Source organism: Telmatherina bonti (assembly GCF_933228915.1).
Source record: "Telmatherina bonti genome assembly, chromosome: 18".
NCBI lineage: Eukaryota > Metazoa > Chordata > Actinopteri > Atheriniformes > Telmatherinidae > Telmatherina > Telmatherina bonti.
The window spans coordinates 611,449-639,448 of NC_136616.1; the positions used below are offsets into that span (position 1 = coordinate 611,449).

Below are 28,000 nucleotides of genomic sequence, written 5' to 3' on the forward strand. Positions count from 1 at the left end.
CTGACGGAGCGGGATGCTGACTGGTCCTGACGGAGCGGGATGCTGATTGGTCCTGACGGAGCGGGATACTGACTGGTCCTGACGGAGCGGGATGCTGATTGGTCCTGACGGAGCGGGATGCTGATTGGTCCTGACGGAGCGGGATGCTGATTGGTCCTGACGGAGCGGGATACTGATTGGTCCTGACGGAGCGGGATACTGATTGGTCCTGACGGAGCGGGATACTGATTGGTCCTGACGGAGCGGGATACTGATTGGTCCTGACGGAGCGGGATGCTGACTGGTCCTGACGGAGCGGGATGCTGATTGGTCCTGACGGAGCGGGATACTGACTGGTCCTGACGGAGCGGGATACTGATTGGTCCTGACGGAGCGGGATGCTGACTGGTCCTGACGGAGCGGGATACTGACTGGTCCTGACGGAGCGGGATACTGATTGGTCCTGACGGAGCGGGATACTGATTGGTCCTGACGGAGCGGGATACTGATTGGTCCTGACGGAGCGGGATACTGATTGGTCCTGACGGAGCGGGATACTGATTGGTCCTGACGGAGCGGGATACTGATTGGTCCTGACGGAGCGGGATACTGACTGGTCCTGACGGAGCGGGATACTGACTGGTCCTGACGGAGCGGGATACTGATTGGTCCTGACGGAGCGGGATACTGACTGGTCCTGACGGAGCGGGATACTGATTGGTCCTGACGGAGCGGGATACTGATTGGTCCTGACGGAGCGGGATACTGACTGGTCCTGACGGAGCGGGATACTGATTGGTCCTGACGGAGCGGGATGCTGATTGGTCCTGACGGAGCGGGATGCTGATTGGTCCTGACGGAGCGGGATACTGATTGGTCCTGACGGAGCGGGATACTGATTGGTCCTGACGGAGCGGGATACTGATTGGTCCTGACGGAGCGGGATACTGACTGGTCCTGACGGAGCGGGATACTGACTGGTCCTGACGGAGCGGGATACTGATTGGTCCTGACGGAGCGGGATGCTGATTGGTCCTGACGGAGCGGGATGCTGACTGGTCCTGACGGAGCGGGATGCTGACTGGTCCTGACGGAGCGGGATGCTGATTGGTCCTGACGGAGCGGGATGCTGATTGGTCCTGACGGAGCGGGATACTGATTGGTCCTGACGGAGCGGGATGCTGATTGGTCCTGACGGAGCGGGATGCTGATTGGTCCTGACGGAGCGGGATGCTGACTGGTCCTGACGGAGCGGGATGCTGATTGGTCCTGACGGAGCGGGATGCTGACTGGTCCTGACGGAGCGGGATGCTGATTGGTCCTGACGGAGCGGGATACTGATTGGTCCTGACGGAGCGGGATGCTGATTGGTCCTGACGGAGCGGGATGCTGACTGGTCCTGACGGAGCGGGATGCTGACTGGTCCTGACGGAGCGGGATACTGATTGGTCCTGACGGAGCGGGATGCTGATTGGTCCTGACGGAGCGGGATGCTGACTGGTCCTGACGGAGCGGGATACTGATTGGTCCTGATGGAGCGGGATACTGACTGGTCCTGACGGAGCGGGATGCTGATTGGTCCTGACGGAGCGGGATGCTGATTGGTCCTGACGGAGCAGGATACTGACTGGTCCTGACGGAGCGGGATACTGACTGGTCCTGACGGAGCGGGATACTGATTGGTCCTGACGGAGCGGGATGCTGATTGGTCCTGACGGAGCGGGATACTGATTGGTCCTGACGGAGCGGGATACTGATTGGTCCTGACGGAGCGGGATACTGATTGGTCCTGACGGAGCGGGATACTGACTGGTCCTGACGGAGCGGGATACTGACTGGTCCTGACGGAGCGGGATGCTGATTGGTCCTGACGGAGCGGGATGCTGATTGGTCCTGACGGAGCGGGATGCTGATTGGTCCTGACGGAGCGGGATACTGATTGGTCCTGACGGAGCGGGATACTGATTGGTCCTGACGGAGCGGGATGCTGACTGGTCCTGACGGAGCGGGATGCTGACTGGTCCTGACGGAGCGGGATGCTGATTGGTCCTGACGGAGCGGGATGCTGATTGGTCCTGACGGAGCGGGATGCTGATTGGTCCTGACGGAGCGGGATGCTGATTGGTCCTGACGGAGCGGGATACTGATTGGTCCTGACGGAGCGGGATGCTGACTGGTCCTGACGGAGCGGGATGCTGATTGGTCCTGACGGAGCGGGATACTGATTGGTCCTGACGGAGCGGGATGCTGATTGGTCCTGACGGAGCGGGATGCTGATTGGTCCTGACGGAGCGGGATACTGACTGGTCCTGACGGAGCGGGATGCTGATTGGTCCTGACGGAGCGGGATGCTGATTGGTCCTGACGGAGCGGGATGCTGATTGGTCCTGACGGAGCGGGATGCTGACTGGTCCTGACGGAGCGGGATGCTGATTGGTCCTGACGGAGCGGGATGCTGATTGGTCCTGACGGAGCGGGATACTGATTGGTCCTGACGGAGCGGGATGCTGACTGGTCCTGACGGAGCGGGATGCTGATTGGTCCTGACGGAGCGGGATACTGACTGGTCCTGACGGAGCAGGATACTGACTGGTCCTGACGGAGCGGGATACCGATTGGTCCTGACGGAGCGGGATACTGATTGGTCCTGACGGAGCGGGATACCGATTGGTCCTGACGGAGCGGGATACTGACTGGTCCTGACGGAGCGGGATACTGACTGGTCCTGACGGAGCGGGATACTGATTGGTCCTGACGGAGCGGGATACTGACTGGTCCTGACGGAGCGGGATACTGATTGGTCCTGACGGAGCGGGATACTGATTGGTCCTGACGGAGCGGGATACTGATTGGTCCTGACGGAGCGGGATACTGATTGGTCCTGACGGAGCGGGATACTGATTGGTCCTGACGGAGCGGGATACTGATTGGTCCTGACGGAGCGGGATACTGACTGGTCCTGACGGAGCGGGATACTGACTGGTCCTGACGGAGCAGGATACTGATTGGTCCTGACGGAGCGGGATGCTGACTGGTCCTGACGGAGCGGGATACTGATTGGTCCTGACGGAGCGGGATACTGATTGGTCCTGACGGAGCGGGATACTGATTGGTCCTGACGGAGCGGGATACTGACTGGTCCTGACGGAGCGGGATACTGATTGGTCCTGACGGAGCAGGATACTGACTGGTCCTGACGGAGCGGGATGCTGACTGGTCCTGACGGAGCGGGATACTGATTGGTCCTGACGGAGCGGGATACTGATTGGTCCTGACGGAGCGGGATACTGATTGGTCCTGACGGAGCGGGATACTGACTGGTCCTGACGGAGCGGGATACTGATTGGTCCTGACGGAGCAGGATACTGACTGGTCCTGACGGAGCGGGATGCTGACTGGTCCTGACGGAGCGGGATACTGATTGGTCCTGACGGAGCGGGATACTGATTGGTCCTGACGGAGCGGGATACTGACTGGTCCTGACGGAGCAGGATACTGACTGGTCCTGACGGAGCAGGATACTGACTGGTCCTGACGGAGCGGGATGCTGACTGGTCCTGACGGAGCGGGATACTGATTGGTCCTGACGGAGCGGGATACTGATTGGTCCTGACGGAGCGGGATACTGATTGGTCCTGACGGAGCGGGATACTGACTGGTCCTGACGGAGCGGGATACTGATTGGTCCTGACGGAGCGGGATACTGATTGGTCCTGACGGAGCGGGATACTGATTGGTCCTGACGGAGCGGGATACTGACTGGTCCTGACGGAGCAGGATACTGACTGGTCCTGACGGAGCGGGATACTGATTGGTCCTGACGGAGCGGGATGCTGATTGGTCCTGACGGAGCGGGATACTGACTGGTCCTGACGGAGCGGGATACTGATTGGTCCTGACGGAGCGGGATGCTGATTGGTCCTGACGGAGCAGGATACTGACTGGTCCTGACGGAGCGGGATACTGATTGGTCCTGACGGAGCGGGATACTGACTGGTCCTGACGGAGCGGGATACTGACTGGTCCTGACGGAGCGGGATACTGATTGGTCCTGACGGAGCGGGATACTGACTGGTCCTGACGGAGCAGGATACTGATTGGTCCTGACGGAGCGGGATACTGACTGGTCCTGACGGAGCAGGATACTGACTGGTCCTGACGGAGCAGGATACTGACTGGTCCTGACGGAGCAGGATACTGACTGGTCCTGACGGAGCGGGATACTGATTGGTCCTGACGGAGCGGGATACTGACTGGTCCTGACGGAGCAGGATACTGACTGGTCCTGACGGAGCAGGATACTGACTGGTCCTGACGGAGCGGGATACTGATTGGTCCTGACGGAGCGGGATACTGACTGGTCCTGACGGAGCGGGATACTGATTGGTCCTGACGGAGCGGGATACTGACTGGTCCTGACGGAGCGGGATACTGATTGGTGTGTTTAATGATTTGCTGATGCCGATCACTGAGAGAATTGCATCAATCAGGAAGCAAACAGTGAGGAATGTTTGGTCAGACTTTGGGATCATATGATCCAAAGGGATCGAGCTGAAATGGAAGCTGGAGGATGTGGGAATGCATTGCAATGGGATCTGGTTACAAAAGTAATAAAACAAAAATAAAAAAGGTGAAGTCCTGGTCACCTGAAACAAAACCTGAAATAAAAACACAACTACCAAACAGCATCTACAGATATCCCATACTGTCAGCCATTGTCTCACCAGAGGTCACATGACATAAAGCAAGCCAGCAACCTCCTCTACCATCAGAATTCCTGATATCTGAGAAGTTCTTTCCTGGACCTGCACCAGACCGACAGGATCTGAGTTTCTAAAGAAATACTTCCTTCACTTCTCCATCTGTGAGTTCTGCTTTTGGGTCCACCCCTCCACCCTGGTCTCTGACCGTGACAAAAATGGGTGTTTTTATTGTGACATCATGTCGTTTCTTTCCTCCTTCTTGCCTAGAAAGCAACTTAAGATTGGACAGGTGGAGCGCAGCCTCCGCTCTGGGAAGCAGGCGGTGATTCAGTCTGAGAAAATGAAATTCAACAGAAATCTACAATCACCGCGGTTACATGATGATTTTTCAGAATTAATTATTCAGAATTCACCATTTCTCCTACAAGTTTCCATGGAAATAATAATTCCAAGTGGAGGTTTACTTCCTGACTTAGCCTGCTTTAGAGCGGCAGGTTGGGTTCTGATTGGACAGGGTGTCACGTTTCTGCCCTCAAACAGCCGCATTCTTCCCCTGCCTGGTTGCGGATGATCTTCACCTGTGCTGCTCTCGAACACCTGGCGTAGATCTGCTCGGTGCGAGATCCTCTGTCTTTCCCCACAGCCTTCAAGCGTAGTTCATGTTTCATAGACCAGGTTTCTGAGAGTAAAGCTGGTCTTGACCCTGCCTGTCCCCGACCATCGCCTTCGCTTCATCCTGGTTGGTGTGAGATTGACCACCTGTTGCTGAATCTGACCCCGCCTCTTGCTCGACCTGTGGATTTCTTCCTCCTCCTCATGTCTTTCGTGTGGACCCTGGACGGTTTTGGACCTTGAGATTTTGGATTGTGGAGATTTTTTTCCTGCTCTGGAGGATCACTCTGGGGGTTCCTATTCACCCAGCTCCTGGTAAACATTTTTTTTTACCATTTCACCTGTTTTTGTGTTCCAGACCTCCTGACGACCAGACTAAACAAGACCACCTTCATCACCATCATTTTTTCAATAAATCTGTTTTACCTCCACTGTTGGCTGAGTTTTGGGTTCTGGTTTCGTAATCTTTACACAGGGGCAGAGGTGAAAATGGACGTCTCCCAGGTATAAACATAGTTCGCTCCGTGCTTCTCCACACGGGTGAACTACACTTTTTGCATTATCTGAGAAGGAAAATAGACCGAAGACGGGAGGCAAAACAATGAGCGTCTTGGAGATGGGACACGGTAACGAGCACGCACAGAACTACCGGAATTAACGTTGAGCGAAATGAAGGTTTACTTGACAGAGAAATTAAATAGTTTGGAATTAGGTTTAATTCCGAACAGACTTTCGCATTAGTAATTCCGGGTTTTCATGGACATTTTTCAGCAGTTTCAAGCAGAATTAACGACACATTAGACAGATGAGGGCAGTGAAATGGCACCTGGCCTTACCTCGGTAGGCATAGGAGAAAACAGCTGGGGGGGGGGGCTGCAATTATAGACGGGGATGGGAGCCAGGGCTTAGGAGGAACTCATTCACATGCATTAGAGATCAATGATGTTGATTGGTCAGCATCAGGGAGACACAAGTGATGAGACATCTGCAGGAGGCAGTTCGTTAGCTCAGATGGTGAAAGTGTTGGACTGTATTATCAGAGTAGAGCAGGATGATGGACGGCCGAGATGGCAGAATGTAGAGAAGTAACTAATCACCTCCTTCTGTACACCCCTATGATACAGGGTTAAATCTGCTGCCATGTCAGCCAGAACTGGGACAGTGCTAGGTTTTATACTGGTCCGTACCAGAACCAGTTTCAGTTTTAATAGTTGTTGAATATGTGTTTTTGTGTAGAGTAATGTCATGATGAAATGACTTTACTGTGCAATAGAAAGGCGCTTTCCAGCGTTTTTATTTATCTATAGTAAATTATTTTAAAATAGTTTGGTATAGTAGAGTGACTTTATAGTCATATTCTAGTTAAACAACTGTTTCAGGTCATGCTGTGTATCCGATCTTCTCTTTAGACCTTGTGGACCAGAGGGAAGAGAGGCTGACATACCTCTCCATAGTGTCTCTCCTCTGATGGATAGCTGACGTATGGAGAGTAAGACAGCATGTCCGGCCGGTCGATGTTGTAGATGGCCTTGGTCTTCGGCAGGGCTGCCAGGTCTTTGTAGTCCAGCATCTCTTCTCCTAATTTGGCCTGACAACAGAAATGAGGTAGATGCTACATGCTGCCATTTGTGTTTGAGCAAAAATGTTCAAAACAGCACAAATTTTTGGAGATGTGAAAAAATAAGAACTTTAAACTCTGCCCCCTGGTGGTGAGCAGGGGTAACGCAGCCATACATAGATTACTCTGCTGGGGGAGCCCGAGGCGCTGGATGCTGGAACTGAAGTGATGCTCTCAGAGGAAGTCCTGGTCACCTGAAACACACACAAAAAAAACACAACTACCAAACAGCATCGACAGATATCCCATACTGTCAGCCATTGTCTCACCAGCTTCATGTTCAGGTAGAGAACCACAATGAAATTTTTATTTTTATTATTTCTGAAGTTCTATATATACCAGCTAGAACATTTGTAAATATGAAAGTAAAATTAAACTCAGGGCTCATTTCAGGAATATTCTGACATTTCTGTTTATAACATCATTTAGTCCAGGTCAAGGTTGCAGTAAAGCTAGAGGCTATCCCAGCAGTTAGCAGGAGGCAGGGGTGGGTTCTTCTGGACAGGTCACCAGTCCATACCAGGTCAAACACAGAGAGATAAGCAACTACATACAGTCACTCTTAGAAAGAATTTAGAGGGACCAAGGGCCTCATTTATAAAGCTGTCGCACAAAACCCGCCATACGCCAGTTATAAAACCCGACTTGGCGGTAAAACATCCCGACCTCCACGCCAACTCTGACCCCGGCGTACGACAACATCTGGAGAAACAGGAAACGGCGACACCAAAGGCAGAAATAAAAAGAAATCTGAGCCATTTGTTCCAAATGAAATGTAAACTTTCCCCCAGAATGTTGGACATTAACAGCATCTGCAGAAGAAGAGAAAAAGTTCCTCCAGCACGTAAAACGTCCAGCAGTAAAATGTTCTGAAACCAAGCAGTTCTACATGTTAGAAAAGCCACATCACACAGTTAATAAGTCGTACAGAAGCTGCCGTACTAATAAAGCTCTACATGAAGACCTGCAGGTAAAAGGAGGCGGTCGCCATGACAACAGCCCATCATCAGGCTGCTCAGGTGTTTCCTCCACCTGCAGATACAGAACATGAAGTGATGGTTGGATATAAAATGCTCCCCAATGTGGCTTATCTGTCCCTGCTGGTGGACATGGAACATGGAGACTCTGGACTCCAGTCCGGCACCTTCCAAATGGAAGGGACTGACATGCTGACGTTGCGGTAACGTATTGTGTCATTTCCTGTTTCCCTAGCGTGTCTCGCTGCGGATTGCTACGAGCCGTTGGCTCCTTTAACTTCTTTCTAACGTCTATCTATTGTTAACCAACCACTCACTTTAACTTCCAAACCACTGTTTTATATATTGCATTTATTTTTGGGATCTTTGGCTTTCTGTTTACTGACTTAAACAGCTCAAGCACTCGGTTTTAGCATGGCTGCTAGCTCTCTTCCCACACCCCGGTCCCCTGCCTTTTCTTGCTCGGTGTGTCTGATGTTTAGCTACTCCTCCGCCTCCTTTAGTGATAACGGTAGGTGTATTAAGTGTAGCAGCTTGGCAGCCTTGGAGGCGAGGCTCTGTGAGTTAGAAGCCCAGCTCCGCACTCAGTTAGGGAAGCAGTTAGTCAGCAAGCCCCCATTAGCCAGTGCGGAGCTACCAGCCAGGGCAGCTAGCCCACCTAGCGGTCCCTCAGCAGTTCCCGCGCAGCCGGGAGCCGAGGCGGGCTGGACGACGGTCAGGCGGAAGCGTAGCCCCAAACCAAAACCCACTGGCCACCACCGACCTGTTCACGTTTCTAACAGATTTTCCCCGCTCGGCGACACACCCGCTGAGGCAGAAACCCTGATTATAGGTAGTTCCATAGTCAGAAACGTGGCTCTAGAGACACCGGGGACCATAGTCAAATGCATTCCTGGGGCCAGAGCGGGCGACGTCGAATCGTATCTGAAACTGCTGACTAAGGCTAAACGTAAATACCGTAAGATTGTAATTCACGTCGGCGGTAACGACACCCGGTTACGCCAATCGGAGGTCACTAAAATGAATGTTGCTTCGGTGTGTAACTTTGCCAAGAGCATGTCGGACTCCGTAGTTTTCTCTGGTCCCTTGCCAAATTTAATCAGCGATGACATGTTTAGCCGCATGTCATCCTTCAACCGCTGGTTGTCTAGGTGGTGTCCCGATAACAACGTGGGTTTTATAGATAATTGGAGCGCTTTTTGGGGAAAGCCTGGTCTTATTAGGAGAGATGGCATCCATCCCACGTTGGATGGAGTTGCTCTCTTATCTAGCAATATGGACTCTTTTATTAGTCAGCTAAATTGACAACTCAGGGTTGGGACCAGGAAACAGAATTGTAGTCCTACACACTTTTCTGCAGCTTCCCACCTGCTGCCGCCCATCCAAAACCCCATTCCGACCTTATACAACTCCCCAGCAGTAAGAATTAAACAACACAAAAACACTTCTGGGGTTAATTGTGAAAACCTCATAAAAATAAAAACAATGGATCTAATAAAATCTGAAAATAAGACAATAAAGTGTGGCCTACTGAATATTAGATCCCTCCCAAATAAGTCTTTATTAGTCAATGACTTGATAGGTGATCACCACATTGATTTATTCTGTCTTACGGAAACCTGGTTACAGCAAGAGGATTATGTTAGTATTAATGAAGCTACACCAGCTAACTATTTAAACTTTCACATTCCTAGAACTACAGGCAGAGGAGGAGGTGTTGCAGCTATTTTTAAGTCAGAATTTTTAATTAATCCTAAGCACAAAACTAACTATAAATCCTTTGAATTCCTGACATTAAATTTATCTCATCCAAAATGGAATTGAGAGAAACCGCTCCTTTTAGCATTAGTGTATCGCCCACCTGGACCTTACTCCGAGTTTCTGACCGAATTCTCTGATCTCTTGTCTGAGTTAGTGCTGACTACTGATAAGGTCATTGTACTAGGTGATTTTAATATTCATGTTGACCATGAAAATGATAGTTTAAACATTTCCTTTAGCTCTATTCTAAACTCAATTGGGTTTTCACAAAATGTCCATGGAGCCACTCACTCTCATGGTCATACTCTTGATCTGGTTCTAACATCTGGTATTGAGACTGATAAGCTCAAAGTATTTCCTCAAAACCCTGTCTTGTCCGATCACTTTTTATTAACCTTTGAATTCACTTTGATTACTCACTGACCAAAAATAAATTCTACTATATTAGATGTTTATCAGACAATAATAATACAAAATTTAAACAATCAATTGAATAATTTTTTCACATCTACCATGTGTTAGCATGACTGAGAGTCCCCCTTTAAGCCTTACTCCTGCTCAGATTGATCAACATGCTGATACTATAACAGCTTCAATGCGTACAACCTTGGATAATGTTGCTCCCCTAAAGAAGAAGAAATTAGGTAAGATTATGAAGGCTCCCTGGTTTAATTCCCAGCTTCGAGCTCTAAAACAGGCGTCAAGGCGTTTGGAAAACAGATGGCGTTCATCAGGACTAGAGGAGTCTCGCTTAACCTGGAAAGAAAGTTTAATCGTATACAATATTGTATACAATATAGTTTCAGCTCAGCTACATGCCCACCTGAGCAGAGATAATTTATGCGAGGAGTTTCAGTCAGGATTTAGAGCTCATCATAGCACTGAGACGGCATTGGTGAAAGTTACTAATGACCTTCTTATGGCCTCAGACAAAGGACTTGTGTCCGTACTTATCTTGCTTGATCTTAGTGCTGCATTTGATACAGTCGATCATAACATTCTGTTACAAAGACTAGAACAGGTGGTTGGAATTACAGGTACAGCGTTAAGCTGGTTTAAATCATATTTATCTGATAGACTTCGGTTTGTTCATGTAAATGACAAGTCCTCCTCCCAAACTACAGTAAGTCATGGAGTTCCTCAAGGTTCTGTACTTGGACCAGTACTCTTCACGCTATATATGCTCCCTTTAGGCAAAATTATTAGACAGCATGGAATAAACTTTCATTGTTATGCAGATGATACTCAACTATACTTATCCTTTAAACCAGATGAAACAAATCAGCCCAATAGGCTACAAAATTGTCTCATAGACATAAAGACTTGGATGTCTAGAAATTTTCTCCTCTTAAACTCAGATAAGACTGAAGTAATTCTCGTTGGATCTGAAAAACTCAGAGCTAAATTTTCCGGTTTTGTAATGAACCTGGATGGCATTACTTTAGCTTCCAGTGCTACAGTGAGAAACCTTGGAGTAATATTTGACCCTGACCTGTCCTTTGGTCCACATATTAAGCAGGTTACTAAAACAGCCTTCTTTCATTTACGTAATAAAGCCAGAATTAGGGACATTCTGTCTCAGAGTGATGCAGAAAAACTGGTTCACGCTTTTGTTACTTCGAGACTAGATTACTGTAACTCTCTATTACTGGGCTGTCCTAAATATGCCCTGAAAAGCCTTCAGCTGATCCAGAATTCTGCAGCCAGAGTCCTGACCAGAACCAGCAGGAGAGATCATATTTCTCCAGTTTTAGCCTCTCTTCATTGGCTGCCTGTTGAATCTAGAATAGAATTTAAAATCCTTCTCCTTACATATAAAGCCCTCCACAACCAGGCACCACTATATATCAAAGACCTCATAGTTCCTTATATACCAAGCAGAGTACTTCGTTCCCAGACTGCAGGCTTACTTGTGGTTCCTAGAGTCTCAAAGAGCCGAGCAGGAGGCAGAGCCTTTGGTTATCAGGCCCCTCTCTTATGGAATAAGCTCCCAGTTAGTGTTAGGGAAGCAGACACCCTCCCCACCTTTAAGACTAGGCTGAAGACTTATCTTTTTGATAAGTCCTATAGCTAGGGATGGTTAGCATCCCTTAGTTATGCTGCTATAGGTTTAGACTGCTGAGGGACATTTCCTGATACACTGAGCTTCTTTCTCTTTATCTCTCTCTTTTATTTATAAATGAGACAGGTGTGGGACTTGTGTGCAAACTGCTTTATAAATCAGGACGTTTTTTTGCACACTGCATTTCCTGTTTTCCGTACATATTCCACCTGGAGTCATCGTTGCTACGTACAGCTTTATAAATGAGGCCTCTGAGGTCAAACACTTAGACGAAGCTAGACAGCCCACAGACATGCAGACGCCAAACAGAAAGCTCACTATTTCAGAGTCCCCATCCCAGGGAAAACTGCTGTAAAACTGGTGACAATAAACACCATGGCCAATCTAAAATGAGGATGATATAAAACGTGGACGATGTGAAACGAGGACGATGTGAATTTGTCTGAGCAGAACGAGCAGGACGACGTCTTCCTGCTCTGACTGTCAGTATTTCACACGCAGAGCAGAAACAGTCAAAGCACACAATCTGACAGACGGAGGACGTCCTGCCTTCAGCTGGATCTTCTCATCACTCTGTCTGTTCAGTGTGTGTGGAGCGTCTCTACATGCTCTGCATCTCCAACATGCAAGTCGTCAGCCCGTCAGTCCGTCAGTCCGTCAGCCCGTCAGTCCGTCAGCCCGACAGCCCGTCAGTCCGTCAGCCCGTCAGTCCGTCAGCCCGTCAGTCCGACAGTCCGTCAGTCCGACAGCCCGACAGCCCGTCAGCCCGACAGTCTGTCAGCCCGACAGCCCGTCAGCCCGACAGCCCGTCAGTCCGTCAGCCCGTCAGTCCGACAGTCCGTCAGTCCGACAGCCCGACAGCCCGTCAGCCCGACAGTCCGTCAGTCCGTCAGCCCGTCAGTCCGTCAGCCCGTCAGTCCGTCAGTCCGTCAGCCCGACAGCCCGTCAGTCTGTCAGCCCGTCAGTCCGTCAGCCCGACAGCCCGTCAGTCCGTCAGTCTGTCAGCCCGACAGTCTGACAGCCCGACAGCCCGTCAGCCCGACAGTCCGTCAGTCCGTCAGCCCGTCAGTCCGTCAGTCCGACAGCCCGTCAGCCCGACAGTCCGTCAGTCCGTCAGCCCGTCAGTCCGTCAGCCCGACAGCCCGTCAGTCCGTCAGTCTGTCAGCCCGACAGTCTGACAGCCCGACAGCCCGTCAGTCCGTCAGTCCGTCAGTCCGTCAGTCTGACAGCCCGACAGCCCGTCAGTCCGTCAGTCCGTCAGTCTGTCAGCCCGACAGCCCGTCAGCCCGACAGTCCGTCAGCCCGTCAGTCCGTCAGTCCGTCAGTCCGTCAGCCCGTCAGCCCGTCAGTCTGTCAGCCCGACAGTCTGACAGCCCGACAGCCCGACAGCCCGTCAGTCCGTCAGCCCGACAGTCCGTCAGTCCGACAGCCCGACAGCCCGTCAGTCCGACAGTCCGTCAGTCTGTCAGCCCGACAGTCTGACAGCCCGACAGCCCGTCAGTCCGTCAGTCCGTCAGTCCGTCAGTCTGACAGCCCGACAGCCCGTCAGTCCGTCAGTCCGTCAGTCTGTCAGCCCGACAGCCCGTCAGCCCGACAGTCCGTCAGCCCGTCAGTCCGTCAGTCCGTCAGTCCGTCAGCCCGTCAGCCCGTCAGTCTGTCAGCCCGACAGTCTGACAGCCCGACAGCCCGACAGCCCGTCAGTCCGTCAGCCCGTCAGTCCGTCAGCCCGTCAGTCCGACAGTCCGTCAGCCCGACAGCCCGTCAGTCTGTCAGCCCGTCAGTCCGTCAGCCCGACAGCCCGTCAGTCCGTCAGTCTGTCAGCCCGACAGTCTGACAGCCCGACAGCCCGTCAGCCCGACAGTCCGTCAGTCCGTCAGCCCGTCAGTCCGTCAGTCCGACAGCCCGTCAGCCCGACAGTCCGTCAGTCCGTCAGCCCGTCAGTCCGTCAGCCCGACAGCCCGTCAGTCCGTCAGTCTGTCAGCCCGACAGTCTGACAGCCCGACAGCCCGTCAGTCCGTCAGTCCGTCAGTCCGTCAGTCTGACAGCCCGACAGCCCGTCAGTCCGTCAGTCCGTCAGTCTGTCAGCCCGACAGCCCGTCAGCCCGACAGTCCGTCAGCCCGTCAGTCCGTCAGTCCGTCAGTCCGTCAGCCCGTCAGCCCGTCAGTCTGTCAGCCCGACAGTCTGACAGCCCGACAGCCCGACAGCCCGTCAGCCCGTCAGTCCGACAGTCCGTCAGTCCGACAGCCCGACAGCCCGTCAGCCCGACAGTCCGTCAGTCCGTCAGCCCGTCAGTCCGTCAGCCCGTCAGTCCGTCAGTCCGTCAGCCCGACAGCCCGTCAGTCCGACAGCCCGTCAGCCCGACAGTCCGTCAGTCCGTCAGCCCGTCAGTCCGTCAGCCCGACAGCCCGTCAGTCCGTCAGTCTGTCAGCCCGACAGTCTGACAGCCCGACAGCCCGTCAGTCCGTCAGTCCGTCAGTCTGTCAGTCTGACAGCCCGACAGCCCGTCAGTCCGTCAGTCCGTCAGTCTGTCAGCCCGACAGCCCGTCAGCCCGACAGTCCGTCAGCCCGTCAGTCCGTCAGTCCGTCAGTCCGTCAGCCCGTCAGTCCGTCAGTCTGTCAGCCCGACAGTCTGACAGCCCGACAGCCCGTCAGTCCGTCAGTCCGTCAGTCCGTCAGCCCGACAGCCAGTCAGTCCGTCAGTCTGTCAGCCCGACAGTCCGTCAGCCCGTCAGCCCGACAGTCCGTCAGTCCGTCAGTCTGTCAGCCCGACAGCCCGTCAGTCCGTCAGTCTGTCAGCCCGACAGCCCGTCAGTCCGTCAGTCCGTCAGTCCGTCAGCCCGACAGCCAGTCAGTCCGTCAGTCTGTCAGCCCGACAGTCCGTCAGCCCGTCAGCCCGACAGTCCGTCAGTCCGTCAGCCCGTCAGTCCGTCAGCCCGTCAGTCCGTCAGTCCGTCAGTCCGTCAGCCCGACAGCCCGTCAGTCCGTCAGTCTGTCAGCCCGACAGTCCGTCAGCCCGTCAGCCCGACAGCCCGTCAGTCCGTCAGTCTGTCAGCCCGACAGTCCGTCAGTCCGTCAGCCCGTCAGTCCGTCAGCCCGACAGCCCGTCAGTCCGTCAGTCTGTCAGCCCGACAGTCCGTCAGTCCGTCAGTCTGTCAGCCCGACAGTCTGACAGCCCGACAGCCCGTCAGTCCGTCAGTCCGTCAGTCTGTCAGCCCGACAGTCCGTCAGTCCGTCAGTCTGTCAGCCCGACAGTCTGACAGCCCGACAGCCCGACAGCCCGTCAGTCCGTCAGTCCGTCAGTCTGTCAGCCCGACAGTCCGTCAGTCCGTCAGTCTGTCAGCCCGACAGTCTGACAGCCCGACAGCCCGTCAGTCCGTCAGTCCGTCAGTCTGTCAGCCCGACAGTCCGTCAGTCCGTCAGTCTGTCAGCCCGACAGTCTGACAGCCCGACAGCCCGTCAGCCCGACAGCCCGTCAGTCCGTCAGTCTGTCAGCCCGACAGTCCGTCAGCCCGTCAGCCCGACAGCCCGTCAGTCCGACAGCCCGACAGTCCGTCAGCCCGACAGTCCGTCAGTCCGTCAGCCCGTCAGTCCGTCAGCCCGACAGCCCGTCAGTCCGTCAGTCTGTCAGCCCGACAGTCTGACAGCCCGACAGCCCGTCAGCCCGACAGCCCGACAGTCCGTCAGTCCGTCAGCCCGTCAGCCCGACAGCCCGACAGCCCGTCAGCCCGTCAGCCCGACAGCCCGACAGTCCGTCAGCCCGTCAGCCCGACAGCCCGACAGCCCGACAGTCCGTCAGTCTGTCAGCCCGACAGTCTGACAGCCCGACAGTCCGTCAGTCCGACAGCCCGTCAGTCCGTCAGTCTGTCAGCCCGACAGCCCGACAGTCCGTCAGTCCGACAGCCCGTCAGTCCGTCAGTCTGTCAGCCCGACAGCCCGTCAGCCCGTCAGCCCGACAGTCCGTCAGCCCGACAGTCCGTCAGTCCGTCAGTCCGACAGCCCGTCAGTCCGTCAGTCTGTCAGCCCGTCAGCCCGTCAGCCCGTCAGCCCGACAGTCCGTCAGTCCGTCAGTCCGACAGCCCGTCAGTCCGTCAGTCTGTCAGCCCGACAGCCCGACAGCCCGTCAGTCCGTCAGCCCGACAGCCCGTCAGTCCGTCAGTCTGTCAGCCCGACAGTCTGACAGCCCGACAGCCCGTCAGCCCGACAGCCCGACAGTCCGTCAGTCCGTCAGCCCGTCAGCCCGACAGCCCGACAGCCCGTCAGCCCGACAGCCCGACAGTCCGTCAGTCCGTCAGTCTGTCAGCCCGACAGCCCGACAGCCCGTCAGTCCGTCAGCCCGACAGCCCGACAGTCCGTCAGTCCGTCAGTCTGTCAGCCCGACAGCCCGACAGCCCGTCAGTCCGTCAGCCCGACAGCCCGTCAGTCTGTCAGTCTGTCAGCCCGACAGCCCGACAGTCCGTCAGCCCGTCAGCCCGACAGCCCGACAGCCCGACAGTCCGTCAGTCTGTCAGCCCGACAGTCTGACAGCCCGACAGCCCGTCAGCCCGACAGCCCGACAGCCCGTCAGCCCGACAGCCCGACAGTCCGTCAGTCCGTCAGTCTGTCAGCCCGACAGCCCGTCAGCCCGACAGCCCGTCAGCCCGACAGCCCGACAGTCCGTCAGTCCGTCAGTCTGACAGCCCGACAGCCCGTCAGTCCGTCAGCCCGACAGCCCGTCAGTCCGTCAGTCTGTCAGCCCGACAGCCCGACAGTCCGTCAGCCCGTCAGCCCGACAGCCCGACAGCCCGACAGTCCGTCAGTCTGTCAGCCCGACAGTCTGACAGCCCGACAGCCCGTCAGCCCGACAGCCCGACAGCCCGACAGTCCGTCAGTCCGACAGCCCGTCAGTCCGTCAGTCTGTCAGCCCGTCAGCCCGACAGTCCGTCAGTCCGACAGCCCGTCAGTCCGTCAGCCCGACAGCCCGTCAGTCCGACAGCCCGACAGTCCGTCAGCCCGTCAGTCCGTCAGCCCGACAGCCCGTCAGTCCGTCAGTCCGACAGCCCGACAGTCCGTCAGTCCGACAGCCCGACAGTCCGTCAGCCCGTCAGTCCGTCAGCCCGACAGCCCGTCAGCCCGTCAGCCCGTCAGTCCGACAGCCCGTCAGCCCGTCAGCCCGACAGCCCGTCAGTCCGTCAGCCCGACAGTCCGTCAGCCCGACAGCCCGTCAGCCCGACAGCCTGACAGCCCGACAGCCCGTCAGTCCGACAGCCCGTCAGCCCGACAGCCCGTCAGTCCGACAGCCCGTCAGTCCGTCAGCCCGTCAGTCCGTCAGCCCGACAGCCCGTCAGTCCGTCAGTCTGTCAGCCCGACAGCCTGACAGCCCGACAGCCCGTCAGCCCGACAGCCCGACAGCCCGTCAGTCCGTCAGTCTGTCAGCCCGACAGCCTGACAGCCCGACAGCCCGACAGCCCGACAGTCCGTCAGTCCGTCAGCCCGTCAGTCCGTCAGCCCGACAGCCCGTCAGCCCGACAGTCCGTCAGCCCGACAGCCCGACAGCCCGTCAGCCCGACAGTCCGTCAGTCCGTCAGCCCGTCAGTCCGTCAGCCCGACAGTCCGTCAGTCCGTCAGTCCGTCAGCCCGACAGTCCGTCAGCCCGTCAGTCCGTCAGTCCGACAGCCCGACAGCCCGTCAGCCCGTCAGCCCGTCAGTCCGTCAGCCCGTCAGTCCGTCAGCCCGACAGCCCGACAGCCCGTCAGCCCGTCAGCCCGTCAGTCCGTCAGCCCGACAGCCCGTCAGTCCGACAGCCCGACAGCCCGTCAGCCCGACAGCCCGTCAGTCCGTCAGCCCGTCAGTCCGACAGTCCGTCAGTCCGACAGCCCGACAGCCCGTCAGTCCGACAGCCCGTCAGTCCGACAGCCCGACAGCCCGTCAGTCCGACAGCCAGTCAGCCCGTCAGTCCGACAGCCCGTCAGTCCGACAGCCCGTCAGTCCGACAGCCTGTCAGTCCGACAGTCCGTCAGTCCGACAGCCCGTCAGTCCGACAGCCCGTCAGTCCGACAGCCCGACAGCCCGTCAGTCCGACAGCCCGTCAGTCCGACAGCCTGTCAGTCCGACAGTCCGTCAGTCCGACAGCCCGTCAGTCCGACAGCCTGTCAGTCCGACAGTCCGTCAGTCCGACAGTCCGTCAGTCCGACAGCCCGTCAGTCCGACAGTCCGTCAGTCCGACAGCCCGACAGCCCGTCAGTCCGACAGCCCGACAGCCCGTCAGTCCGACAGCCCGTCAGCCCGTCAGTCCGTCAGTCCGACAGCCCGTCAGTCCGTCAGTCCGTCAGTCCGTCAGCCCGACAGCCCGTCAGCCCGACAGCCCGTCAGCCCGTCAGTCCGACAGTCCGTCAGTCCGTCAGCCCGTCAGTCCGACAGCCCGACAGCCCATCAGTCCGTCAGTCCGTCAGCCCGACAGCCCGTCAGTCCGACAGCCCGACAGCCCGTCAGCCCGACAGCCCGTCAGTCCGTCAGTCCGACAGCCCGACAGCCCGTCAGTCCGTCAGTCCGTCAGCCCGACAGCCCGTCAGTCCGTCAGTCCGTCAGCCCGACAGCCCGTCAGTCCGACAGCCCGACAGCCCGTCAGCCCGACAGCCCGTCAGTCCGTCAGTCCGACAGCCCGACAGCCCGTCAGTCCGTCAGTCCGTCAGCCCGACAGCCCGTCAGTCCGACAGCCCGTCAGCCCGTCAGCCCGACAGCCCGTCAGTCCGTCAGCCCGACAGTCCGTCAGTCCGTCAGTCCGTCAGCCCGACAGTCCGTCAGCCCGTCAGTCCGTCAGTCCGACAGCCCGACAGCCCGTCAGCCCGTCAGTCCGTCAGCCCGTCAGTCCGTCAGCCCGACAGCCCGACAGCCCGTCAGCCCGTCAGCCCGTCAGTCCGTCAGCCCGACAGCCCGTCAGTCCGACAGCCCGACAGCCCGTCAGCCCGACAGCCCGTCAGTCCGTCAGCCCGTCAGTCCGACAGTCCGTCAGTCCGACAGCCCGACAGCCCGTCAGTCCGACAGCCCGTCAGTCCGACAGCCCGACAGCCCGTCAGTCCGACAGCCAGTCAGCCCGTCAGTCCGACAGCCCGTCAGTCCGACAGCCCGTCAGTCCGACAGCCTGTCAGTCCGACAGTCCGTCAGTCCGACAGCCCGTCAGTCCGACAGCCCGTCAGTCCGACAGCCCGACAGCCCGTCAGTCCGACAGCCCGTCAGTCCGACAGCCCGTCAGCCCGTCAGTCCGACAGCCCGTCAGCCCGTCAGTCCGTCAGTCCGACAGCCCGTCAGTCCGTCAGTCCGTCAGTCCGTCAGCCCGACAGCCCGTCAGCCCGACAGCCCGTCAGCCCGTCAGTCCGACAGTCCGTCAGTCCGTCAGCCCGTCAGTCCGACAGCCCGACAGCCCATCAGTCCGTCAGTCCGTCAGCCCGACAGCCCGTCAGTCCGACAGCCCGACAGCCCGTCAGCCCGACAGCCCGTCAGTCCGTCAGTCCGACAGCCCGACAGTCCGTCAGTCCGTCAGTCCGTCAGTCCGTCAGCCCGACAGCCCGTCAGTCCGTCAGTCCGTCAGCCCGACAGCCCGTCAGTCCGACAGCCCGACAGCCCGTCAGCCCGACAGCCCGTCAGTCCGTCAGTCCGACAGCCCGACAGCCCGTCAGTCCGTCAGTCCGTCAGCCCGACAGCCCGTCAGTCCGACAGCCCGTCAGCCCGTCAGCCCGACAGTCCGTCAGCCCGACAGCCCGACAGCCCGTCAGCCCGACAGTCCGTCCGTCCGTCAGCCCGACAGCCCGACAGCCCGTCAGCCCGACAGCCCGTCAGCCCGACAGCCCGTCAGTCCGTCAGCCCGACAGTCCGTCAGTCCGTAAGCCCGACAGTCCGTCAGCCCGACAGCCCGTCAGTCCGTCAGCCCGTCAGTCCGTCAGCCCGTCAGTCCGTCAGTCCGTCAGCCCGACAGTCCGACAGCCCGTCAGCCCGACAGTCCGTCAGCCCGACAGTCCGTCAGCCCGTCAGTCCGTCAGCCCGTCAGTCCGTCAGTCCGTCAGCCCGACAGTCCGACAGCCCGTCAGCCCGACAGTCCGTCAGCCCGACAGTCCGTCAGTCTGTCAGCCCGACAGTCCGTCAGCCCGACAGCCCGTCAGTCCGTCAGCCCGACAGTCCGTCAGTCTGTCAGCCCGACAGTCCGTCAGCCCGACAGCCCGTCAGTCCGTCAGCCCGTCAGTCCGTCAGTCCGTCAGTCCGTCAGCCCGACAGTCCGACAGCCCGTCAGCCCGACAGTCCGTCAGCCCGACAGTCCGTCAGTCTGTCAGCCCGACAGTCCGTCAGCCCGACAGCCCGTCAGTCCGTCAGCCCGACAGTCCGTCAGTCTGTCAGCCCGACAGTCCGTCAGTCTGTCAGCCCGACAGTCCGTCAGCCCGACAGCCCGTCAGTCCGTCAGCCCGTCAGTCCGACAGTCCGTCAGCCCGTCAGTCCGTCAGCCCGACAGTCCGTCAGTCCGTCAGCCCGTCAGTCCGTCAGTCTGTCAGACCGACACTCCGTCAGCCCATCAGTCCGTCAGCCCGTCAGTCCGACAGTCCGACAGCCCGTCAGTCCGACAGTCCGACAGCCCGTCAGTCCGACAGCCCGACAGCCCGTCAGTCCGTCAGTCCGTCAGCCCGACAGCCCGTCAGTCCGTCAGCCCGACAGCCCGTCAGTCCGTCAGTCCGACAGCCCGTCAGTCCGTCAGCCCGTCAGCCCGTCAGTCCGACAGTCCGACAGCCCGTCAGTCCGTCAGTCCGACAGCCCGTCAGTCCGTCAGTCCGACAGCCCGTCAGCCCGTCAGTCCGTCAGCCCGTCAGCCCGTCAGCCCGACAGCCCGTCAGTCCGACAGCCCGACAGCCCGTCAGTCCGTCAGCCCGTCAGCCCGTCAGTCCGACAGTCCGACAGCCCGTCAGTCCGACAGTCCGTCAGTCCGTCAGCCCGACAGCCCGTCAGTCCGACAGCCCGACAGTCCGTCAGTCCGTCAGCCCGACAGCCCGTCAGCCCGTCAGTCCGACAGTCCGACAGCCCGTCAGTCCGTCAGCCCGTCAGTCCGACAGCCCGTCAGTCCGTCAGCCCGACAGCCCGTCAGTCCGACAGCCCGACAGTCCGTCAGTCCGTCAGCCCGACAGCCCGTCAGCCCGTCAGTCCGACAGTCCGTCAGTCCGTCAGCCCGTCAGCCCGTCAGTCCGACAGTCCGTCAGCCCGTCAGCCCGTCAGCCCGACAGTCCGACAGCCCGTCAGTCCGTCAGTCCAACAGCCCGACAGCCCGTCAGTCCGTCAGCCCGACAGCCCGTCAGCCCGACAGCCCGTCAGTCCGTCAGCCCGTCAGTCCGACAGTCCGTCAGCCCGACAGCCCGACAGTCCGACAGCCCGACAGCCCGTCAGCCCGTCAGTCCGTCAGCCCGTCAGTCCGTCAGTCCGTCAGTCCGTCAGCCCGACAGCCCGTCAGCCCGTCAGCCCGACAGCCCGTCAGTCCGACAGTCCGTCAGTCCGTCAGACCGTCAGCCCGAAAGTCCGTCAGTCCGTCAGCCCGACAGTCCGTCAGCCCGACAGTCCGACAGCCCGTCAGTCCGACAGTCCGTCAGTCCGTCAGCCCGACAGCCCGTCAGTCCGTCAGCCCGTCAGCCCGACAGCCCGTCAGTCCGACAGCCCATCAGTCCGACAGCCCGTCAGTCCGACAGTCCGACAGCCCGTCAGTCCGACAGCCCGTCAGTCTGTCAGCCCGACAGCCCGTCAGTCCGACAGCCCGACAGCCCGTCAGTCCGTCAGTCCGACAGCCCGTCAGTCCGTCAGCCCGACAGCCCGTCAGCCCGTCAGCCCGTCAGCCCGACAGCCCGTCAGTCCGACAGCCCGACAGCCCGTCAGCCCGTCAGTCCGAAAGTCCGTCAGTCCGTCAGCCCGACAGTCCGTCAGCCCGACAGTCCGACAGCCCGTCAGTCCGACAGTCCGTCAGTCCGTCAGCCCGACAGCCCGTCAGTCCGTCAGCCCGTCAGCCCGACAGCCCGTCAGTCCGACAGCCCGTCAGTCCGACAGCCCGTCAGTCCGACAGTCCGACAGCCCGTCAGTCCGACAGCCCGTCAGTCTGTCAGCCCGACAGCCCGACAGCCCGTCAGTCCGTCAGTCCGACAGCCCGTCAGTCCGTCAGCCCGACAGCCCGTCAGCCCGTCAGTCCGACAGCCCGACAGCCCGTCAGTCCGACAGCCCGACAGCCCGTCAGTCCGTCAGCCCGTCAGCCCGTCAGTCCGTCAGCCCGTCAGCCCGTCAGTCCGACAGTCCGTCAGCCCGTCAGCCCGTCAGTCCGTCAGTCCGACAGTCCGTCAGTCCGTCAGTCCGTCAGCCCGACAGTCCGTCAGTCCGTCAGCCCGACAGTCTCTCAGTCTGTCAGTCTGTCAGTCCGTCAGTCTGTCAGTCTGTCAGTCTGTCAGCCCGTCAGTCCGTCAGTCCGACAGTCCGTCAGTCCGTCAGCCCGTCAGTCTGTCAGTCTGTCAGTCTGTCAGCCCGTCAGTCTGTCAGCCCGTCAGTCTGTCAGTCTGTCAGTCTGTCAGTCTGTCAGCCCGACAGCCCGTCAGTCCGACAGCCCGTCAGTCCGACAGCCCGTCAGTCCGACAGTCCGACAGCCCGTCAGTCCGACAGCCCGTCAGTCCGACAGCCCGACAGTCTCTCAGTCTGTCAGTCTGTCAGTCCGTCAGTCTGTCAGTCTGTCAGTCTGTCAGCCCGTCAGTCCGTCAGTCCGACAGTCCGTCAGTCTGTCAGCCCGTCAGTCTGTCAGTCTGTCAGTCCGTCAGTCTGTCAGCCCGTCAGTCTGTCAGTCTGTCAGCCTGTCAGTCTGTCAGTCTGTCAGTCTGTCAGTCTGTCAGCCCGACAGCCCGTCAGTCCGACAGCCCGTCAGTCCGACAGCCCGACAGCCCGTCAGTCCGTCAGCCCGTCAGTCCGACAGTCCGTCAGCCCGTCAGCCCGTCAGTCCGTCAGTCCGACAGTCCGTCAGTCCGTCAGTCCGTCAGCCCGACAGTCCGTCAGTCCGTCAGCCCGACAGTCTCTCAGTCTGTCAGTCTGTCAGTCCGTCAGTCTGTCAGTCTGTCAGTCTGTCAGCCCGTCAGTCCGTCAGTCCGACAGTCCGTCAGTCTGTTAGCCCGTCAGTCTGTCAGTCTGTCAGTCTGTCAGTCTGTCAGCCTGTCAGTCTGTCAGTCTGTCAGTCTGTCAGCCCGTCAGTCTGTCAGTCTGTCAGCCCGTCAGTCTGTCAGCCCGTCAGTCTGTAGGTCTGTCAGCCCGTCAGCCCGTCAGCCCGACAGTCCGTCAGTCCGTCAGCCCGTCAGCCCGACAGTCCGTCAGTCCGTCAGCCCGTCAGCCCGACAGTCCGTCAGTCCGACAGTCCGTCAGTCTGTCAGTCTGTCAGTCCGTCAGTCTGTCAGTCCGTCAGTCCGTCAGCCCGACAGCCCGTCAGTCCGACAGTCTGTCAGTCCGTCAGCCCGTCAGCCCGACAGTCCGTCAGCCCGACAGTCTGTCAGTCTGTCAGTCTGTCAGTCCGTCAGTCTGTCAGTCTGTCAGTCTGTCAGCCCGACAGCCCGTCAGCCCGTCAGTCCGTCAGTCCGACAGTCCGTCAGTCTGTCAGCCCGTCAGTCTGTCAGTCCGTCAGCCTGTCAGTCTGTCAGCCCGTCAGTCTGTCAGTCCGTCAGTCTGTCAGCCCGTCAGTCTGTCAGCCCGTCAGCCCGTCAGTCTGTCAGCCCGTCAGCCCGTCAGTCCGTCAGCCCGTCAGCCCGTCAGCTCGCGGTCGCCGCGGGAGTCAGACGTTGGACTGGATCTCGTCCAGAAACAAGCTGTTAGGATCAACCCATGCAGCAAGGCCTGGTGGGGTTCTGGGGGGTTCAGGGACCTACAGGAGAACCAACCTGCTGCTCAGGGCCGTCATTCAACTGGATCCGGACCTGCTTCTGAAGAGACGGGTGATGATGATGAAGATGATGGGGAGATGAAGAATGGAAAGATGTGCCAGGGCTGCTAAGGGAGCGCTAACAACACAACGTTTCCATTTTTCAGAACAGAAAGTCACAGATTCAACAGAAATGTTTCTACATAAACCTGCAGGAATAAATTGTTGTCCTTCGGATTCCAGATGGCGATTTCACGCCATGACTGCTCCAACAACGTCACATTCAAGAATTTAACTGATGGTGAAAAGTTGTTTTCATGATTAATTTTCACTTCAGTGGCAGGAAAAGGACAAAATACGTAACATCTTCCAATATTTCAGCCAATATTGAAGCACAAATTCATTCATTCAGATGAAAGCATGGCCGGATTTTATCCTCTGGACTGAAAATATCTACAGATTACTGATCAGTACTGAACCCACGGCCGTGCATTTAGACTGAACTCTTGATACGAGATGGTTTCTGTAAAAACGATGCACTCTCTTTAGACTTTAGTTGTGAGACCACCTGGATGTCGTGGTTACAGAGTCCAACCAGACGTTCTAATCTACACCCGGATGTTACCAAGACATGGGAACTACATGGAAGTAGCTAATTAGTTAAGGCTGTCTAGAAGGTGATGGTGATCTCTTTTACAGCTGTAACATGCATGTAGAATCTATGAAGTTGAATTTATTTCATGATTTGTTAATATTAGTGATAGTTATGATGATGATGATGATGTACCTCAGCTACTTTTAAGTCTAATTTATAATAGGAACGAAGCATCAGGTGGACGGCTTCGCCAGCCGCAGTCAACTAGCCGTCGAGTTTTACTAGACATTACTCTAAAACAAGAAATCAATTATGTGGTCAGTGAACCAAAGATATCGATCTAAATAGCAAACATTGCTTAATAATCAATAAAATACTTTTGAAAAAAAAAGGTTTTATTCTGAGTTCCCCCGATATGTCGTTTGCCATTTATTACTAGTTTGTCTTGTTGAGTAAAAATGTTTGTTAAATTTGATTTATCTAAATAAACTGCGAGAAAAATGTTAAATCACATTTCAGGAGCCTGTTCTGATTTTATTATGAATGGAAATAATTTCATATTATTTCATATCAATCAATGGATCCAAAATCAAATTTAAAACAGATTTTGTGTCATGATGTGATGTTTCGTGTTTTCTTCTGTTCCTGGTTTTCCTGCTTTATTTTGTTGGTGTACTAAACCTGGTCCGGTTTAGTTCTGGTTAGCGTCGTTGCTTTGGGTTTTACAAAGCTTCCGGTGCAACAATGCGTCTACAGACCAACAAACCGCCGCCTGCTATAAACGTCTTCCTGTAATCCTGTAACAGAGAGAGAATTGTTTGCTCTGTTGGAGCAGATAAACATCCCGATGACAAAACCTGAAATGTTAAAAACAACGTGGTGTGTGCAACAACGACCTCCAGGCGTGTCTGCTTCAGCATCGGGTCATTTTGCAGAAGTGGATGTGCTTTGAAATCAAAACCATCTTTGATATGTGTGGCATTATTTTGTTGTTAATTACATCTAGTTACGACTTTCCGTAATTATCTCAGAACAAGTAGTTAGTAAGTCCTGGCCAGACCACCAAATGTATTTTCCCCCGGCGCTACCACACAGGGTCTGAAGACCCAGCCCAGGCAACAAAACCGCTTGGTCCATGCAGCCTTACTAGATGGCCAAGCTGGTAAAACTGCACCTGCACGGCGCATCAGAAACTGGAAAAAAAAACAACAGTTTTTTCAGGCTCCTAAAAAGTTTCCTTACATAAGAGTAAGAATAAAACCATGGCTGTGAAGCAGACTTAAACCCAAAGAGGTCCATCCAGGACAGCTGGACCTTCTATGCCGATGGAGAAACAGGAACACCAGGAAGCCAATGCTCATGAGGGCTTCAAGATACCTTTTACTGTCAAAAAGCTTCTTTTTCGCTTATTAAGAGACTCCAGAAATCCGTAACAGAGTTGTTTTAAACTTTTTGTTTTAACTTCTCTTTCAGTGTTTCATCTTCTTCCCCACCTTAGTTTTCTCCTCCTGTTTGGCTGCTTGTCTGCATGGAGGATGCCAGATAGAAGATCCTGAAGACACAGAGACAAATGTCCGACTGTAATGTCTGAGGTGGCAAAAGTTGGCATGTTCAGTGTTGGCAACATCATGACTCGCAATCAAAATCCATAAACAGGACTAATCTGAGGAGTCACTGTTTACCATACAAATACTATATACAATACTAAAAGGTAAAATAATATAATATATATGATGTACATTACCATATGGTACGATAATATAATGCGATACGATGTACATTACCATATGGTACGATAATATAATGCGATGCGATGTACATTACCATATGGTACGATAATATAATGCGATACGATGTACATTACCATATGGTACGATAATATAATGCGATACGATGTACATTACCATATGGTACGATAATATAATGCGATACGATGTACATTACCATATGGTACGATAATATAATGCGATACGATGTACATTACCATATGGTACGATAATATAATGCGATACGATGTACATTACCATATGGTACGATAATATAATACGATACGATGTACATTACCATATGGTACAATAATATAATACGATACGATGTACATTACCATATGGTACGATAATATAATGCGATACGATGTACATTACCATATGGTACGATAATATAATGCGATACGATGTACATTACCATATGGTACGATAATATAATACGATACGATGTACATTACCATATGGTACGATAATATAATACGATACGATGTACATTACCATATGGTACGATAATATAATACGATACGATGTACATTACCATATGGTACGATAATATAAGACGATACGATGTACAATACCATATGGTACGATAATATAATACGATACGATGTACATTACCATATGGTACGATAATATAAGACGATACGATGTACATTACCATATGGTATGATAATATAATACGATACGATGTACATTACCATATGGTACGATAATATAAGACGATACGATGTACATTACCATATGGTACGATAATATAATACGATACGATGTACATTACCATATGGTACGATAATGTAATATGATATGATGTCAGTTAGTTTATTTATTTTAAACAAAAGAAAATAAGAAAAGAAAAATATATGTACATGTGTATATACATACATCCATACTAATTAAGAAAATAATCACAAATATTAATAACAATAATAATTCCTCATCAATTTGATAATTAAATAAATTTTTGAGATGAAAGGAGTTATAAAAAGGAGTGGGAAGAAGTGTACACTTATTTAGTATTCCCACCCCTTTCTACTCATCTAGTTTTCCATTCTGTCGCTGCACGTCACAACATACTTATTCAGTTTACTTTACATATTTACATTCATGTATTTACACAAACACACACATTTCCATATACCTCCATTCATATGAACACATCCACACAGATATACTACATACATACATATACTTACAGCCATGTCTACAAAATATTACATAAATATTCATCTACTTATAGTATTCCTGATATTTACATAGTTATCCATCATCCATGTACTTTTTCAAAATGAAATGTTTGCACATCTTTTTGGGTATATTTATGTTGTTGCTTAAACTCTTCATCCAGCTTGTTCCACAAAGTCACCCCACAGCTTCATATGCACATATTTTCATTGTTCTTACTTTTTGCTTTCCAAACTGTAGCTTTCTTCTTAAATGATCATTTCCTTCTCTTTCTGCAAACATTCTCTGAATATTTTCTGACATTAAATTATTTCTTGCTTTGTACATGATTTGTGCTTTAAAATGAATAAAGTCCATGAACTTTAATGCACGTGAGTCTATAAACAGTGAGTTTGTGTGTTTTCTTTAAATCCTACTTGTTAATGATCCTTATAACTTTTTTCTGCAATGTGCATATCGGATGTAGAGTGCTTCTGGAGATATTACCCCAGACCTCCACACAGTATGATAAATACGGTAAAATCAGTGAAGAATAGAGAATATACAGTGATTTAGAGTTGATCATGTGACTAATCTTGCCAATAATTGAAATGAAAGGTTTCCAGGTTTTTTCAGTCCAGGATCACGCCAAGAAATTTTATTTCATTTACTCTTTTGAGTTGTGTATTATCAATTACCAGTTCAACATGTGTGTGTTTGTTATTCCTTCCAGACAACATAATTTTTGTTTTACTCAAGTTTATTGATAATTTATTTCTGTTAAACCACAGTTTTAGTTTTGCCATTTCTCCTGTAATCCTCTCCAAAACCTGCTGCAAATTCTCTCCAGAACAGAAAATGTTTGTGTCATCTGCAAATAAAACAAT

General features: G+C 54.5%; 1 protein-coding gene across 6 annotated transcripts in view; it reads right to left on the reverse strand.

Moving 5' to 3' along the window:
- The window catches only part of ablim2 (actin binding LIM protein family, member 2), a 250,183-nt gene that overhangs the window by 74,078 nt on the left and 148,105 nt on the right, over positions 1 to 28,000 (reverse strand). For 4 of the 6 annotated variants that reach the window (XM_079257458.1, XM_079257455.1, XM_079257454.1 and 1 more), the window contains exons 8-11: positions 25,680 to 25,738; positions 23,611 to 23,730; positions 7,029 to 7,106; positions 6,739 to 6,882 (exon numbers count right to left, since the gene is read on the reverse strand). In XM_079257458.1, coding sequence (XP_079113584.1) covers positions 6,739 to 6,882; positions 7,029 to 7,106; positions 23,611 to 23,730; positions 25,680 to 25,738 — 401 coding nt within the window. The remainder of the gene's footprint in view (positions 1 to 6,738; positions 6,883 to 7,028; positions 7,107 to 23,610; positions 23,731 to 25,679; positions 25,739 to 28,000) is intronic. The other 2 variants (XM_079257456.1, XM_079257457.1) reach the window with 2 other exon arrangements.